Source organism: Daphnia magna, linkage group LG8 (genome assembly GCF_020631705.1).
Source record: "Daphnia magna isolate NIES linkage group LG8, ASM2063170v1.1, whole genome shotgun sequence".
In the NCBI taxonomy this organism is placed as follows: Eukaryota; Metazoa; Arthropoda; class Branchiopoda; order Diplostraca; family Daphniidae; genus Daphnia; species Daphnia magna.
The window spans coordinates 4,445,971-4,462,861 of record NC_059189.1 but is presented as its reverse complement, the minus strand read 5'-3'; the positions used below and the strand labels follow the sequence as shown (position 1 = coordinate 4,462,861).

The window sequence follows — 16,891 nt, the reverse complement described above, 5'->3', positions numbered from 1 at the left end:
GATACACATTTCACAAGGCCATGTTGATGTTATAAAAAGGAATATCTTATTTATATAAAAAAAAGCTCGTCCGTGCGTTAAATATCAGACCATTTATCAAGAATAAACAAGGGAACAAATAAAACTGAATCCAAACCATATTTCGGGCTTTTCACAACGCTTCCGGTTTCCCGAGTCGCACATAATAACATAGATTCTGGTTGCCACGAACATACTGTAAGCGCGTGTGAGTTGAATTGGCACGGCTTTTTATCTGCTTTACCTATAGCTGAACGTGCATGCCTTTCGTATTATAATGGCCTCCAGAGATAGCAATTCGTTTCGGTGAACATGTCTGTCGCCGTAAACTAGTAATACTACTTACCACCGGCTATTAACATCTTAACACCGATACAAAACAACCACTTTGTGGGTTGGAGTCTCGTTTGTCCCACTTACACCTGTGCAATTTTAAATACGAAATCCAGAAAATCGATAGACGTGAACAAATTTACCGTTCCAAAGAGTTCACAACTATCGAATACCCGATGTTTAAGGATTGTAAATACCCGCTCGCACACGAATTAATAGGGAATAGATGGTGAGATATAGAACTTGTGGCCACCTAAGTTAAGAAAAGGAAAAAACCTGCGGAAAAAAAAAATTATAAATAAAACTGCGTCTTCCACCCCATCAAGTCATATGTATTCCGCTTTCATAATCTGTCAAATGTCTGACGTTGTTTGCCGAAAGGATAATTTCTTTTCTTAAAAAAAAAAAAAAAAAAAATCATTGTTCCCTGAAGTGACATTTGATTTCACGACGAAGGACTTAAATTTTCGGAACCAAAAAAAAAAAAGAATCAATTGTGAAAAGATCAACTGACATGGAAAGTTAATGAGAACACAAGCCGACAGCGTGAAGAGCTTTATGATACATGTCGTACGAGTACTTGAGGGCATGTTGAACTTGTTCTTTCTCCATAAACTCTGCAATCGTCTTACGCGCGCATTGAACGTAGCCTCCAGTCAGTTCAATAACCTTTTCAGTTTGCTCTGCTAATTGCTGACGATAGACGGCGCTCCAGTCCTGGAATTTTCCCCAATATTTAGCACCAGCTTCCATCCCGAGTTCGGTGTATTCCACGGCCATCGCATAACCGAGAGCAGCCTTTTCTTTCGTCACCAAAACAAGGGCTTGATATTTCTCATCCGCTGCGTCCCAGATGCCTGGATAGAGTTCTTCTCCTTTGCGATAGACCACATTCTTCAACTGGACCATCCCATCGCCGACTTGAGCTAAATAAGGCTCGGCACGTTGGTGAATTTCTCCTGCTTTGCGATAGACCACATCTCTGAGTAGGACGAAACGGTCTTCCGCTTCGGCTAAATAAGGCTGCGCGATCTGGTGAAGTTCCAACGCCTTGGCTGTAATGCCAGAACGTTCAGCAGCTTTCCCCAGACGGCTGTTGATAAACTGGCCATCGCCGTATACGCGCGTATCGTAATACACCAAGTAGGCCAACGCAATCAACATCACGTAGTTGAGGTACTTTAGCTTCGACCCCGATCTGGTCGGCTTTTTCTTGTTCTTTTTGCTTCCCATCAAATATTCACAGAGTTGAATGCAGCCATTGAGACCCTGTTGAGGTTTGCTCGTCGGGGAGTAAGTGCTGTTGATGGTCTGGAAGTGACAAAGCGTTGCTTGGAAATCTTGAGATTCGCGTGCAAACGTTTGTTCATTATCAGTGACCCACTGCAGAAAACAACTGGAAGAAAGTAAGTTGGAACGGTACTCTTTGCGCCAAGATTCGTATGAATGAGCATCGGCACGCAAGCAGCTGACCATTTTCTTGGACATATCTGCTCGGCCAGATGGGTCTGACACCAACTTTCGTAGGTATTGCATAAACATCTTAGACCCATGTGCTGATATCATTGGTTGAGAAAGAGACTGGACTAAATTAGCCACTTCTTTGCGGGCCGTTGTAGGAACTGTTCCTTGCTGAACCTGCTCGACTAACTTGAAATAGTCGGCCACAGTGAGTGAATTTGCCAATGACTTCATGCTGGATGTTTTTGACGCCAAGTATTCCGCATTCTGCGCCACGTAAGCACAATAGTTTTTCATGCTGATCAATGGGAGCATAGTTTCCATCCAAACTGTAAATAAAAAAAAAATATATATATTCTGAAATTATTTCCTGATTCCAGTTTTTGGCAACATAGATAAACTCGGCAACTCTGCAATGTTGCTATTTTTTTAGTCTGCACACTTCATCTTTGACACTCATGGCTGCAGGTAGCAGAAAAATATGAAGAAACAGGTGCATTTACTTATAGTGAAACCTCGTCAATGAAAATATTTCTCAAATACGTGGCGAAAAGCTTCTAGCGACTATCTCTTCTTCGTCTTGACTTTTAAATTGAGTGTCGCCATGTCCAATGAAACGGTATACGTAAATTTTCACTTTACTTATAATTGCTCTATTCAAGGGAATTTTTCACTTGTACAGGTATCCACGGCGAACGACCTTCAAGTTTATCGCCATGGACTGATATTAAAGTTTCGTTGGCTTGTAGAAAAAATGCCAGTGGATTATCCAATAACTTCACAGCCATTTCAATTCAGAAACGAAAAACTCTTCTTAGTCAGCTTAAATTGTGTTGCTGGACAAGATGAGACAAAAAACAACCAACCAGGCTTTTTACTCACCTTTACTAGTTCTAATCATCATAAGATTGGCATACAATTACATAGAGTTTCACTGACACTGACTTGTCCTGGAATGACTGAATCTGACCCTACTGAAATGCAACCAAAGCAAATAATGGATGACGAACTTTGTAAAGTGTTCATTTTGCATACAGGACCTCTTCCACTACCTGTTACAATCACATATTACATCCACGTCAACGAGAATATACCCAACTACCGATATGAACTAGTTGACTTGCTCTGCATGGCCCAACTATGGCTTGCTGCTCGGAAGAGACAGTACACAGATTTTGAGTTTCTAGTTCAGGGGAAAGTATTTCCTGCTCATCGAGCCATTTTAGCTGCTCGAAGCCCCGTTCTCGCAAATCTATTATCACAGCCGGGAGTGGACTTCCTTCGCATTGAAGACATAGATGCCAATGTTTTTGAACAATTCCTGCATTTCATCTACACAGGTCGTTTAACGACCTCTGCCAATAATGCCCAACTACTTATAGCTGCTGGACGGTACCAAGTAGATACTCTCATGAAGCTGTGCCAAAATGCCAACCAGGGATCGGAATCCAGCAACAGAATCATAGACATAACAAGTGTATAGGACACTCCCACCCCTCCTACTATTTAGGTTTTTGGGGATGTCTACAATTTTCATAACAGGGATACCAAATCAGCCTTATTTTTCTTTTTCTGTGAGTGTGTGTTCACTGCTTCATTCTTTATACCTCATTTCACTTGTTTGCGGGAGTTGATAGAACTAAAATAAATTGATCTGTTTTACCTTGAATTCCAACTCGACTATCCTTGAAAGACGATTGTGACAAGACCCAAAGGATTGAGAGGGTGACAGCTTTATTGCTTTCATTGGCTGCAAGGATCTCGTTGGCACGAGCGAGATGTGCCAGGACTACGGTAGGCCTGTGGAAACTTAGAAGCTGCAAGACTATTTTTGTACCGGATACCGACACACCTAGAAAAATGAAAACGTTTAGATTACATGCTGTTACTTTTACTTTCACATACATGTGTATATTTTTTATCCTTTTTTCATTGCGGTCGCTTTTCCAAAGTGCCTTCTAACTGGCTCATAGAATTACTCCGTGCAAGCAAATACTACTACTCTATGATCTCTAAGGATAAATTTCAAGTAATAAGGATAAATTATCAACTTGCCTCTGTTCATCTCACTTGGCATCGTGATGAGGCTCTGGTCAAAGAAAGCACTCAATGCCTCATCATCGCAGAACTGTATTGTTGAGGTGATCAGGGTTTTTAATTCTGACGACAGAATGTTGGAAGGATAGTCGCGCGACTTCCCCGAGAAAACAGGATCTATCTCTGTGCTTGTGTGGTTGTTCAAGTAGGAGGCGAGTTCTTTCAACCACAACAAACGCGAGCTACTGAACCGGGCTTTGACTGTCGTCATAGCTGAACTTAACTCTGCAGTATTAATCTGCAATACAAAGTTATTTCTCATGTTAGAACAAATACCAAATGCAATTAACGTAAATGACTTTTTACTTGTTTTAGAGCTTCAGGAAGCGATTTGGGAACTTTTTCCTTCACAACTTCTTTGGATGGTTTTTTCTTCACAACATCTTTATTTACAGTTGTGCTGGCTGGTTTTGGTTTACTTTTTGATGCAGGTTTATCAGGAACACCTAAAGCATCTTGCTTTGCCTTAGCTCGGAGTTGTGGGTCCAATAGGGCATATTTTGTGTCCAATGGTGTAACTATTCACAAAAATGTTATTTTCATTTTTTTTTAAACCAAATCTAGTTCTGTTAGAATTTACTTTACCTAGTTCATCTACTTTGATGATTGGTTTAGGTGCAGCACCACTTTTTGTTCCAGCTCCATTCATTTTATTTGTAGCAGTTTTTCCCTTTGGTTTGCTGCTTGTTTTCCCACCAACCACTTCCCATTGACCCGGATTCTTATATTCGTCATCGTACATGATTTCTTGATTAAGGAAGGGAAACGTTTCTGAAAAATATGATTTGAAAATTATATGCATAATCAAAATGATGTCTTACAGTTACAGAATGAAAGAGTGCGGTACCAAAGAGGAAAAGGAACAATAAAAAATCTGTAGAAACCGGTTAAGTTGGAGCGTTTGCTGAACAAGATCGTCTGCAGCAGCTGTCAAAGCTAGTGAGACTCGAGTTTAATTCTTTTCTTACGTTTCAAACGGGAATATTTTTTTTAGTCGTCCACGTCAGTCGTTCGGGATGCCAACAGAAACACCATCTAGCGGTAGGTTGCGTATCTCAACTCATCTAATCAAATTAAAAATTAAAAATTTAATTTTAAAAATTCATTCTTGTTCTCGAGTAAATTATAATACTACTCATTGATAAATATTTTTTCAAACAACTTTAGAATTAGGTAAAAAAATATGTTTTAATCTTATTAGATGTGCTTCTGTATAGCATTCATTCTTGGTAGGATTGCAACACCGTTTGTGCGAATCTGCGATGTTAATTAGCAAATGTTAAGGAAATGAGTCCATCACATCTACTGCTGAACTTTCGCGGAAGAAAGCAAGGTGTTGGAACAAAGTGACAGAAGTGGCAAGTGGGTTATCTTCCAAAAAGTAGCCCAGCAATGTCGACTCTGACACAGAACCAGTAAATGTAGGCAAATACCCAAACCGTGAGGGAGAAATCTTCATTAAAAAAAAAATGTAAGTTTGAACATGGCGTGTAAATAGGAAATTACGGCGTAACAAATTGCTTTGTAAGGGAACCGTGTTTATAATAACTTTGTTACCCTGTGCATTATTTCACATCGATAAAATTGGTTTTTAAATCAACAATTTCGAAATCAGAAAGAGAAAGAAACGATTTTTACTCACCAAGTTTGATCAAAAAGAAAGTTCCCGAGAAAGTGACTCAGAGAAAAAATTTTCGTCATTATTATTTGTCCTTAGCCTCATACCATGTAAGCCACCCATTCACATATCGCCTGTTTAAATCGCCATTTTTTGTTTCCGGCCATATTTGATTCTTTTCTCATCCATTCTTCTTCATTTCGATTTCCTTTCTTGGATGTCGCTTTCCCTTCAGTATGGATAATTGCGAATGAATTCTTTTTTTGTTGTTGAAGAATCAACGGAAAAAGGATTTCATCTCCAGTTGGTTCCTACATTGGGAAATTGGACACGAGACAAGAAACATTTGCCTCAGAATAGGTTCACGTTTCCGACTACTGACCAACTTCAATGAAAGATGTCCCTAAACACAATTGCAGCTTGCCATGTCGTCATAACCAGGTATTAAAAAAGACTTAATTGTGGGTATGGTTTTATTAGTTTATTTTTATTACATAGAAAAGTGCACTAAATAAAACGAAATGAAACTGCAGAAAATTGCATTGTCACGTAAAATTGTTGTGAACTGAACTGACTGATGACGATGGATAAAAAAGCAACAATGGCGTCCATTTTGATTGCAATTTATTGCCTTTGACATTGTTCCTTTTTCCTCGTACACAGCAACAGCCAGCTATGAGGAAGTCTTTCTGTCTCTTTCTTTCAGGGTTCAATTTCATCCATTTTCATTTTCCACAAACATCAAGTAAGAACGACCCCGGAATATTTTCTGGTACGTTTTGAGTGCAGTGCAAGAAGCCAAGAACCACAGAGTTGAGATCCTGCCTTTAACTAATGAAAGGGTGTCGGTTACTAAAAAGAACGCGCGAACAAGAATCGACGGTGATGATGATGAACTAGTCACGATAGGTGATACAAACCTTGAAAAAGTAAGAACCACATACAGAAAAGCAGATGCAAAAAAAAATAAAAATGACTGGAAAAAAGGAAGGAATGCACAGCATGTTGATTATAGTGATAGTTTTGAAATACAGTTTTGCGGTCAAGTGAAAAAGAAAAACACGGTCATAAGGTCGACATGCTAGATTCCCAAATAAAGTTTTTTTTTTTTTTTTTGCAGAAGTCAGATTTGCATACTCATCCCGATGTTGCCCAAGAATGAGACCTTAAGGGCTGAAGAACCAACCAGCTCAACATGAGGCGGCATGGCAGTGTAGTAGGTGATTTTAACGATGGGATGATATCCCTGACCTGTTTCAGCTAGAATGAAGGTAATCATCTGCACTCCTTTCTCTTCTTTCTTGACCCTCATTTGTTGCATTTTTACCTGTTGAAACAAACCTATGGGACCAGTTTGGTCCTTCACGGGCTGAAAAGGTCCTGCAATAGCAACAAGTCTTTCATTAAGATATTTTGCGCCTACGTCAAGTTCAACGAACGCGTGTCTGTAGACAATGGGCTACTCAAAAAGCAAGAAAAAAGTAGACTTCCAAGAACCCTTCTTGATGCACTCGCAACGGTGCCTTGTGCGTTAATTTTCAACCAGCCACAATACCGCATGTGTCTACCCCGATTCCGCTGTCGCGTTGACACGACGTCAACGCCCGAATAATTTTCGTTGATAGTATCGGTTACGTGTGTTTAGATATACGTGCCGTAAGTAGAACAGTGTGCTCACTTCCAAGCCTTTAACACACGGTAAAAAATGGTAAAAGTTTATGATTTTACAAGCACACGGTGTATATAGACCGATGTATGCTATACCATATAATATTACATATGGACCCTTAGCGTACTAGAAGAAGAACGATGAGACTTGAATAGTCTTATCTACAAAACCCATGCCGCCGATGGATACTATACACACAGGTAACTGCTGGAGGCCATACGAAACTCTGGAGTATAGTCGTATCGACGAAGAAGAAAAGGAACGATTGAGGAATAGAGAGAATGAAAGAAAACGAAAGAGGATGAAGAAGAAAAGAGAAACTGAAGAGGTTTGGCTTCTATATACGTGTAGCTAGCAAGGATGTACAACATATCCACGCATGCTGATGAATAAGACCGCTCAGAGTGCATCTAGCGGTCCTAGTTCGCGCTCACGCTACACACAGAGCCCAGTGAGGACAAATCTTGTTTTTCTGTGCTACAGTTTTTCTTGAAATTACGCACCCGAATTGTGACGTTTGACGCGTGCCCTTCTTTTGGAATTCGTGCAGCTTTACGAAACAAAAAGGAAAAGAGAGAATCAATCAAACCGAAAGAGATGGTTAAGAAAAGTAGCGGAAAAGGACCTGTCCCAGAAGAAGATGGCCAGCGCACGGTGAGTTTTATTTTGTTGATCGATAGAAAAATGTGCCTAGTGATTGGTTTTCAGTAGTTGCTACGCTATTAAGAGCGAGGCTTTTTCGGCCATGAATTTTGTGCAACACTTAAAACTCTATGTCGTAAAATCCGCTGACGGGATGCAAGACTAGTCAAAAACCAAACCGGTTTGATCGTCTATCTTGATTTGTTTATTGTCTGCGTGTAACAATTCGGAAAGGGGGGAAAAAAACGCTAAGAAAGAGAATAACACGAAGCTTTGCGTGTATCTATTTTACCTAGTCATCTGACATACGTAACTTGCACTGTGCGTGAGGACAAAAGAAGAAAAGGAATGTGAAAACAAAAACGCATCTAGATAATCATGAGAATAGCAAAAATGTTTAGCTGTTGGTATGCGTGATGTAGGGCGTTACCTTTAGACACATCCGTTGATAACATATGAAAACATTTATAGGCATTGAAACGATGTTGGTGGTTGCCATGTGATTCTGTTTGATTGTAAACGTTAGGCTCGAGAATTTGGAAGAAGCAACACGGCCTTCGAAGAGGATGAAAACAATTTTTCTTCAAGCCCCGTTCGGACTCCAGCGAAAGTTCGTCAACGCCAACAAGTCCGTTCTGGCGAAGCGCTTGCCAACGAGTTCAACAATGCCGCTTTCGAACAGGACGATGACCAGCAATCCATCACTCCACCACCGCCATATCCCTGCGAGGCTGCCACTCCCGATGAACAGGTAAAATATAATACAGGCGGGGGAAAATTTACTTTCAATTTAATCAAAGAAAGCAAAGTGTGAGAAGTAAAACATGCGTAATTCGTTCATATTGGCAAACAAAAACAAAAATCGTGGAAATTAGGTGTCGCCAATGGCAATGGAGGATGCAAAAACCACCGAAAGAGAAACATGGGGCAGTCCATTAGAATTTTTGCTTTCCTGCATCGCAATGTCTGTCGGTTTAGGTATGCACGTGCAATCGATTCGAGATTTCGATTTTTATTTCAATGCCGTTCTTGTTTCGGCTACGAATCACAATAGGCAACGTTTGGCGTTTTCCTTACACGGCATACAAGAATGGCGGCGGCGCGTTCCTCATTCCTTACGTCATCGTGCTGCTCTTTATTGGCAAGCCACTATACTTTTTGGAAATGGCCATGGGTCAGTTCTCCAGCTATGGATCCGTCAAGGTCTGGGAGGTCGTCCCCATTCTTAAAGGTAAACAAATTTGAAAGAATCACAATCAGCTTTAAAACGAATAAAAAAAAGGGCCCTTACGGACAATTTACCTGTTTATGGCTTATCGTATCACTGACGACATGCCTGATGACCTCACTCACCCATTTGCAACTAACAAGAATCTTGATTCTGAAACAACCATACCTGTTTTATTATGGCGATTTCAAAACCGAGGTCATTCAAGTAGTGACATCTTTTCTTAGAAAAAAAACAACCGGAAAAGATGACGCAATCTATTTGTGGAGTCGGGACTAATTGCAACAAGGTTCTTAAATGTTTATTAAACTTTTTTTTTGCCGTCCAGGTGTGGGTTACGGACAAGCTCTGGCAACGTGGTTCGTCGTGACCTATTACTGCGTCCTCATCGCCATCACGCTCTTCTACTTTTTCTCGTCATTCCAGGCTGTTCTGCCATGGACGGTGTGCGACATGAGTTGGATGTCTGCCGACAATTGCTACAACAGCAGTGCAGATACCAACTTGACATCGTTCAACATTTCCGGACTCAAATCATCGTCTGACCTTTACTTCAAGTATAAAATTAAACATTTGGAAGAGCTTAACAATCAACTAATTCATTGTTCTGCTATTAAAGTGAGGAAGTAATCAAGAAAATTGACTCGATCGACGATGGAATCGGTTCGCCCGATTGGAAACTGTCCCTGTGTCTTCTGCTGGCATGGATTCTCATTTGTGCCATCCTCATGAAAGGCGTAAAAAGAAAAGCGTTTCACTTCATCGTCAATAGTCCTTAACTGATTTTCGTTTTGTACGTTTTTTATTTTGCAGGTGGCATCATCAGGCAAAGTGGCTTACTTCACTGCTCTTTTCCCGTACGTTGTCCTGATTACGTTGCTCGTTCGGGGCGTGACTTTGGAAGGAGCATCCGATGGCATCCTCTACTTTATACGACCCGAATGGTCTAAACTTCTCGATGTAAACGTAAGTCGTTATTGATTCGTCTTTTCTAGTTTTTCTTAAAATTGTATCTCCATTCGTCGATCATTCGACCATTAGGGGCACTGACGTTTCATCGCATTGCCCTTTGCAATTAGCGAGAATTTCTATGGGAGAAGAGAAAGCGAAAATTCCTGTGTGGAAAACCACAAAAGAAAGTAAAACGTTGAACAACAAATCTTATTGAATCGCCTCATAGATGTGGCCAGGAGGCATATCTGCTAATTGTCTGGTGTGTTTTTTCACGTACCATATCGCTCGCATTTATTTCCCCGCTATAGTCTACTATATATTTTTCTTTTCCTTCGTTGATATCCCTACACCAAGGGGGGTGTTACGCCCATAAAAAACAAAAACAGGTGATGACTGGGGTGTAGAGGCAGTGATGTATCGCGGCATCTTGTTTACTTTCTCTTGACCGTCTGCACCTTTAAATAAGGGTGAGGGTTAGTTATTCTTGCCCCAAGGATTTGTGTTGGGGTAGGTTCGAAATGAAACTTGAAAAAGAAGAAAAACAAAAATAGAATCAGCTTTTTTGTTTGAAAATCTGGGACAACAGAGAAAGCCGTTTTCTTTCACATTAAATTGAACGACATACGAAACGGCTGTTAAGTTCAAGTTAAACGAGTTTTCAACAGAGATTATAGGCTCCTTCAATTCAACATTTAAAAATTTATTCTAATTTGATTATGCAGACGTGGTATGCAGCCGTAACGCAGTGCTTTTTCTCGCTATCGGTGGGCTTTGGTCCGATCGTCATGTTTTCCAGCTACAATCCGTTCCGACACAATATTTATAGGTACGTTTTTTCTGGAATTGCTCATTCAATTATTGTCCGTCTAACGGTTGATTCCAATTGTCATTAGGGACGCCGTAATCATCAGTTTGATGGATACGTTCACGAGTTTCCTTGCCGGCATCACCATTTTTTCAATTCTGGGTAATCTTGCTCACGAATCTGGTAAAAACGTGACGGACGTCGTCTCGGCTGGAACCGGTTTGGCATTCGTTAGTTATCCCGATGCAATCGCTAAATTCCAATACGTCCCTCAAGTAAACGAATTCAATAACTTTTCACGTTCTCTGACCAATATTTATAACAACTTGTTTGTTTTCGATTTCAAGTTCTTTGCCGTCATGTTCTTCCTGATGTTACTCACGCTCGGCATCGGGAGTGCCGTGTCGCTGACAGGCTGCGTCGTCACAATCCTTTGTGATGATTTCCCTCACTGGAAGAGATGGCTCGTCGTTACCGTCATTTGTCTCATCGGTTTCGTTTCGGGATTGGTCTACATCACTCCCGTACGAACAACTCGATAAAATTCAGCCGTTATTTTCACGCTTCTATTTCCTCTTGCTGTGTTTTAGGGTGGTTTGATCATATTGGATATCGTCGATTACTTTGGCGGTGGTTTCATCATTTTCCTGATGGCCACTATTGAAACTATTGGCATTTGTTGGATCTACGGTCTCAACCGATTCGTGCGTGACATTGAGTTCATGCTGGGTATTAAACTGAACGCTTACTGGAAGATCACCTGGGCCTATATCATACCTACCGTGTTGGTCTTCATCTTTTGTTATGCGATGGCAACGTATACGCCGTTGAAAGAAGGCGATTACGTCTACCCTGCGGCTGCTACAGGTATCTTTTGTTTTTCTCATTCGAAATGGACTGTGTAATTATGAACATATTTGCTGCAGGTGCTGGATGGGTCCTAGCGGCAATTGCCATCCTGCAAGTTCCCTTATGGGCAGCCATCGCAATCTACCGACAAAAGAATTGTAACAGTTTCTTCGAGGTAAAATGATGGAAATGCTATTACTTTCATCAGCCGATTAAATTTAAACTTGTAATCAGCGGATTAAGAGCAGCTTGAAAGAGACGGATCATTGGGGACCCAAGAATCCTGCACATCGTCTCGAATGGAAGAAATTCCAGCTAGAAAAGCCTCATCATCACACGAGCTATTCCGCACGGCTGTGGTATCCCAAAGTTCCGTCTCGAATGACGTACGACGTGTCCACGTTGTCGGTGAGCAACAACAATCCCCTGCCGGCCAAAGAAGCGGGTCATCAACGCCAGAAAGTGACTTCGGCTCCTCATTCGCGCTCAACATTCGAAAATGAAATCGCGGATTAAAAAGCGACAGCTGGTGCAACATCCGCACAATGTCGAATCCTTTTTTAAATTTTTCAAAGAAACGAAAACCTTTGTTATTCGTGTGTCCTTGTTCTTTCATTTCATCATGGACTATTGTACAGTTAATGTCCTTGATCGTTTATAACTATACACAGAAATTAGCGGATTTTCGGAAAAAGAATTGCCGTGCCACTACTAATTATTTTTAGAAGACCGGATTTCGACTTGTTGCCATCACACAATCACGTCTCGCGAACAGTTGCGCCTAGACTCCCGCGTGAAAAAGGTGGTAATAAACCTTGACATTATAAGCATAACCGTATCTTCTTTTGTTTGTTTGATTTTCTCTTTTTAATTAAAAGGTACGCGAAACAGGGGAAGTTTCGACAGACGCAAAACACTCGCATCTTAAGCAAGACACGTGTTGACTTCCTGTGGCCATGCAAATTTCGTCACGACGCGTACGGGAATTTTATTTCGGAGAAAATGTGTTTTACAACTGTAACAGGTATATGTCAAAGGAAACAAAGGGCAAGTCGTCGTGGAGGGTTTCAAGGAAAAACCCATCTTACTCCATTCGAGGTGGGTTTTTATGCCAACCCGACGGCCATGGGGTCTTTCCCAGTTTATGCTAATGCACTGACGCATCACAAGAAAGTTCATCCTTGATAACATCTGGAAAAAAAAAACCTTGCATCGCTCACGGGAGAAAGGAATCAACATACGGTGAGGCAAAACAAATGAGTTGGAGACATTCTCTTTTTTAATCTTTAAGGTCGACCGTATATTTTGCATGCCATGTTTGAAAATTACCTTGTTTTTTTTTAAATATTATTATTATTTTTTAAACCAGGGACAATGGAATACCAGAAGCCTGCTATTTCCTACCTGCATAATCTGTCTAGCAATGTTCCTCGTTAGTTGTCCAATAGGGGGAGTAGTTACAAGGACAGAGAACCAGTTTGAATTGAATCGGAGTGAATGACGTACATCTACGCAAAACATTAGAATACGTAGATATGCATAACCGGAATGGCTGTGGGCGTTCAAGTGAAAATCCCGACCATAGTGCTGGGTTATGTAGTATATATCAGCAATGGTCGCGGAACGAAGACAGTGCACAGTCGACTCTCGAGTGCAACAGTTTTCATTTAGCGGTGGCTCAAGGAACAACAACACATTGTCACTGCTCTCATTCGAGTCTCCTGCCTTTTTTTTTTGGTGCAACCGTCACGCTAACTTTATATTGTTTCCGTAAAAAGTCAAAATCATGGCCGTTTCGAATACTAAGGAGAAAACCACAAACAGGGTTCGTTATTTTTTTCATCCATTCAAATCCGCTCGGTCGTATCGTTATTCAAATTTAAATGTCACGCATAATCAAATTGTCCGCCGATCCAAGACTTATTGTTCATTCACCCAATCTTTAGAAAAACAGTTTAATGTTTTTTAAAAAGATTTGGTTTTTAAACCGGATTTCGAAAGCGTGCATTGTTGATGGATGGCGCTGCCGCCCGGATGTCAAACATAATGAAACTGAAAATTGGGGAGAAATTTGTTCTGTCGTTTTTTTTGGAAGGAATTTAGCACCACGTAAAGCACATCCGTTCTAGCTATTCTGCTGTTTGTTTAGGAATCGCATGCGTCCCAACAACCTGTCGGATTTTCCAATTCCGGATTCGTTCAAGACAATGGATTTTCTTCCAGCGTTCCAGCTCTTGACCGAATGGTCCCGTCAGTTGTCCAGGTATTTAAATAGTTCTAGATTCACAATAGTGTCTTGTGTTTTAAGCGAAAATTGTTTAAACAATGCGAAACAGGTGTCGCCGATGGCGATGGATGACGGACAAGCCGCTGAGCGACAGACTTGGGGAAATCCGGTCGAGTTTCTAATGTCTTGCATTGCCATGTCTGTCGGCTTAGGTAATTTAACTTTTCAAATAGACAACAACAATTCTAATTTTGTCTTTTTCAAGGTAATATTTGGCGTTTCCCGTACATTGCGTACAAGAACGGCGGCGGAGCGTTCCTCATTCCTTATTTAATTGTTTTGCTTGTTATTGGCAAGCCGCTCTACTTTTTGGAAATGGCCGTGGGACAGTTTTCGAGCTATGGTTCAGTCAAGGTCTGGGAAATGGTGCCCATCTTGAAAGGTATAATCATCGACCCCCTTCGCTTTGATTAAGGAAACGCTGTTTCACCTTCCGCAAATCGTATATCCTCAATTAATTATATACCTTTGAAACACAAGGTGTGGGCTATGGTCAAGCGCTGGCGACGTGGTTCGTCGTCACTTTCTATTGCGTTTTAATTGCCATATCGTTATTCTACTTCTTCGCATCGTTCCAAACGGTTTTACCTTGGACGGTGTGCGATGTTAATTGGGCCTCGTTCTCAACGTGCTACAACAGCAATGCAAACTCCAGTCTGACTGACTTTAACACAACCGGATTCAAGTCTTCGTCTGACATCTATTTCAAGTATGTAATCCATAGTTTTTAATGGTTTATCGAAGCACCTATAACTCGTGAATTTCTTACGCAATAGCGATGAGGTGATGAAAAAAATTAATTCAATCGACGATGGCATCGGATCGCCCGACTGGAAATTGTCCCTCTGTTTGCTTTTAGCGTGGATCATCGTTTGTGCAATTCTAATGAAAGGGGTAACGCAGAGAATTCTAATTTGTTTTCTCTCACATTAAATTAATGTCGTACAACAATTAAGGTTGAATCCTCAGGAAAAGTTGCCTATTTTACAGCCCTCTTTCCATATGTTGTTCTGATCACGCTTCTCATTCGTGGTGTCACACTGGAAGGTGCCTCTGATGGCATTCTCTATTTTATCAAACCCGACTGGCCAAAACTGCTCGACGTCAACGTACGTAAAAAGCTACTTTGTTACACAATGGCTTTACGTATAACTTGTATTTCTCTAGACTTGGTACGCTGCCGTTGGACAATGTTTCTTTTCACTGTCGGTCGGTTTCGGTCCCATAATCATGTTTTCCAGTTACAATTCGTTCCGACAAAATATTTACAGGTAAGAGTTGCAAATGCAGATTATGTGTGTTTGATTTTATGTATTTTTTTTTTTTTCCTGAAAAATCAGGGATGCTATGATTATTAGCTTCATGGATACAGCGACCAGCTTCCTCGGTGGTGTCACAATCTTCGCCATTTTGGGCAACTTGGCACACGAATCGGGAAAGAACGTGACCGAAGTTGTGACGGTTAGCACCGGGTTAGCGTTCGTTAGTTACCCAGATGCCATTGCAAAGTTCCAGTACGTTCCACAGGTACATAAACTACAAGCATCCGAAGCTCTTTCTATTCTTGATTTTACATTTCTTTTTACTCCCGCTACCGTGTTTTATGAAGCTATTTTCAGTGCTTTTCTTCGTTATGCTCTTGACATTGGGAGTTGGTAGCGCCGTGTCATTAACCGGCTGTGTCGTCACCATTATTTGCGACGATTTTCCTCACTGGAAACGCTGGATTGTCGTCACAGTTGTGGGCGTCATCGGATTCTTTTCTGGATTAGTTTACGTCACTCCCGTACGTTTCTACAATCAACCTTTTAAATAACCAGTTTCTCTATTAAAATGTTTACCTGCTTGAAGGGAGGTCTGATTATTATGGACATTGTCGGCACCCTTGGAGGTGATTTCATTATTTACCTGATGGTCGTCGTTCAAACTGTCGGCATCTGCTGGATCTACGGTCTGGATCGTTTCATTCGTGATATTGAATTCATGTTGGGAATCAAACTCAGCGCCTATTGGAAACTCACTTGGGCCTACATCATCCCTCTTGTTTTGATTTTCATTTTCTGCTATGCGATGGCTACCTACACACCGTTGAGAGAAGGCGATTACGTCTATCCTTCAGCAGCCACGGGTACGTACTTTGTCGATATAGTAGTGGTCATCTTTTAATCAAATTTGCTTGGATTATATACTTCAGGCTTTGGCTGGTTTCTGGCGGCATTAGCCCTGCTTCAGTTACCTTTGTGGGCAGTGTACGTCGTCTACAAACAAGAAGGATTCACTGTAATTGAGGTACTTTATTGAGTAATTTCTGTGTAGCGTGGGATTTAATTCAGTGTGTTATTGATGTGTATTAAAATAGCGGATCAAAAAGAGTTTGAAACCGACCAAAGATTGGGGACCAAGAAATCCTGCCCATCGTCTGGAATGGCACAAAACTCAAAATCCTCATTACGTGGAAAGTTACGCTTCCAGGATATGGGTGCCCATACTCCCGCGCTTCTTCCCGCGTCTCTTTAATCAGGATTGATTTTGCTGTGATATGTCAGTGAAAGGCTATCGATGACTCATGTTTGACTATTGCTATAATTAATTGATCATGTTTCGGCATTAGGTTAACCATAATTTTTATATTTATACATCGATCGCAGCCTTTTTTTTTTATGCGCAATTTGTTACTCTCTCTGTTCTATATTTGTTTAATCGATTTCCGATTTGGTGCCTATATCTAATGGTACAAATATTTAAGGCCATATTTCACCAACGAACAGCGTTAATCCGACCACTATTTTCAATATCGTTGTCTTATTTTGGTACGTTTTAAACCTTTATCACACTGTAATTCATCAAAGTCTTTCAACACGATCAAAAACTATTAAAGTTTACGTATTTCATTTATCCGTTGCTCTTAATGCAAATGTACTCACATTTTT

General features: G+C 40.8%; 4 protein-coding genes across 8 annotated transcripts; 3 read left to right on the top strand and 1 right to left on the bottom strand.

Moving 5' to 3' along the window:
- Positions 1 to 662: 662 nt before the first annotated feature.
- On the bottom strand, positions 663 to 4,965 carry LOC116929048 (transmembrane protein 214-A). Of its 3 annotated transcripts, none has more exons than XM_045178384.1 (6): positions 4,878 to 4,965; positions 4,495 to 4,680; positions 4,216 to 4,427; positions 3,868 to 4,147; positions 3,476 to 3,664; positions 663 to 2,141 (listed from the first exon to the last, which is right to left on the bottom strand). In XM_045178384.1, the coding sequence occupies exons 2-6, from the start codon at positions 4,649 to 4,651 to the stop codon at positions 874 to 876; spliced, it is 2,106 nt and encodes a 701-aa protein (XP_045034319.1). In that variant the 5' UTR covers positions 4,652 to 4,680; positions 4,878 to 4,965; the 3' UTR covers positions 663 to 873. The 3 variants fall into 3 exon arrangements, with proteins under 3 accessions (XP_045034319.1, XP_045034318.1, XP_032792088.2); XM_045178383.1 differs by having other exon boundaries at positions 4,794 to 4,930; XM_032936197.2 differs by having other exon boundaries at positions 4,757 to 4,918.
- LOC116929069 lies at positions 2,205 to 3,481 on the top strand. Its single transcript, XM_032936226.2, has 2 exons — positions 2,205 to 2,431; positions 2,495 to 3,481. Exons 1-2 carry the CDS (start codon positions 2,417 to 2,419, stop codon positions 3,293 to 3,295), a joined length of 816 nt encoding a protein of 271 aa, XP_032792117.2. The 5' UTR covers positions 2,205 to 2,416; the 3' UTR covers positions 3,296 to 3,481.
- A 240-nt stretch (positions 4,966 to 5,205) lies between the features above and the next one.
- LOC116929049 (sodium-dependent nutrient amino acid transporter 1) lies at positions 5,206 to 12,356 on the top strand. Of its 3 annotated transcripts, XM_032936198.2 has the most exons (18): positions 5,206 to 5,380; positions 5,803 to 5,968; positions 6,234 to 6,456; positions 6,648 to 6,798; positions 6,881 to 7,647; positions 7,747 to 7,850; positions 8,365 to 8,589; positions 8,714 to 8,816; positions 8,893 to 9,069; positions 9,395 to 9,623; positions 9,686 to 9,803; positions 9,880 to 10,032; positions 10,743 to 10,846; positions 10,914 to 11,100; positions 11,173 to 11,349; positions 11,416 to 11,692; positions 11,752 to 11,849; positions 11,909 to 12,356. In XM_032936198.2, the coding sequence occupies exons 6-18, from the start codon at positions 7,794 to 7,796 to the stop codon at positions 12,188 to 12,190; spliced, it is 2,187 nt and encodes a 728-aa protein (XP_032792089.2). In that variant the 5' UTR covers positions 5,206 to 5,380; positions 5,803 to 5,968; positions 6,234 to 6,456; positions 6,648 to 6,798; positions 6,881 to 7,647; positions 7,747 to 7,793; the 3' UTR covers positions 12,191 to 12,356. The 3 variants fall into 3 exon arrangements, with proteins under 3 accessions (XP_032792089.2, XP_045034316.1, XP_045034317.1); XM_045178381.1 differs by having other exon boundaries at positions 6,881 to 7,850; XM_045178382.1 differs by lacking the exon at positions 6,234 to 6,456 and having other exon boundaries at positions 6,881 to 7,850.
- A 146-nt stretch (positions 12,357 to 12,502) lies between these two features.
- On the top strand, positions 12,503 to 16,838 carry LOC116929053 (sodium-dependent nutrient amino acid transporter 1). Its single transcript, XM_032936204.2, has 13 exons — positions 12,503 to 13,499; positions 13,824 to 13,937; positions 14,011 to 14,113; positions 14,167 to 14,343; positions 14,442 to 14,670; positions 14,738 to 14,855; positions 14,918 to 15,070; positions 15,129 to 15,232; positions 15,302 to 15,488; positions 15,571 to 15,747; positions 15,813 to 16,089; positions 16,156 to 16,250; positions 16,321 to 16,838. Exons 1-13 carry the CDS (start codon positions 13,461 to 13,463, stop codon positions 16,486 to 16,488), a joined length of 1,941 nt encoding a protein of 646 aa, XP_032792095.2. The 5' UTR covers positions 12,503 to 13,460; the 3' UTR covers positions 16,489 to 16,838.
- The last annotated feature ends 53 nt before the right edge of the window (positions 16,839 to 16,891 follow it).

Bases quoted from the DNA above. Each gene is read 5' to 3' on its own strand.
- LOC116929048 (XM_045178384.1), bottom strand. From the start codon at position 4,651: ATGTACGATGACGAATATAAGAATCCGGGTCAATGGGAAGTGGTTGGT. The intron at 4,148-4,215 runs GTAAAAAGTCAT...TTTGTATTGCAG, and splicing joins TTCCTGAAGCTCTAAAACAA to ATTAATACTGCAGAGTTAAG. The intron at 3,665-3,867 runs GCAAGTTGATAA...TCATTTTTCTAG, and splicing joins GCCAAGTGAGATGAACAGAG to GTGTGTCGGTATCCGGTACA.
- LOC116929049 (XM_045178382.1), top strand. From the start codon at position 7,794: ATGGTTAAGAAAAGTAGCGGAAAAGGACCTGTCCCAGAAGAAGATGGC. The intron at 10,033-10,742 runs GTAAGTCGTTAT...TTGATTATGCAG, and splicing joins CTAAACTTCTCGATGTAAAC to ACGTGGTATGCAGCCGTAAC. The intron at 11,101-11,172 runs GTAAACGAATTC...TTCGATTTCAAG, and splicing joins AATTCCAATACGTCCCTCAA to TTCTTTGCCGTCATGTTCTT.
- LOC116929053 (XM_032936204.2), top strand. From the start codon at position 13,461: ATGGCCGTTTCGAATACTAAGGAGAAAACCACAAACAGG. The intron at 14,114-14,166 runs GTAATTTAACTT...GTCTTTTTCAAG, and splicing joins TGCCATGTCTGTCGGCTTAG to GTAATATTTGGCGTTTCCCG. The intron at 16,251-16,320 runs GTACTTTATTGA...GTATTAAAATAG, and splicing joins AAGGATTCACTGTAATTGAG to CGGATCAAAAAGAGTTTGAA.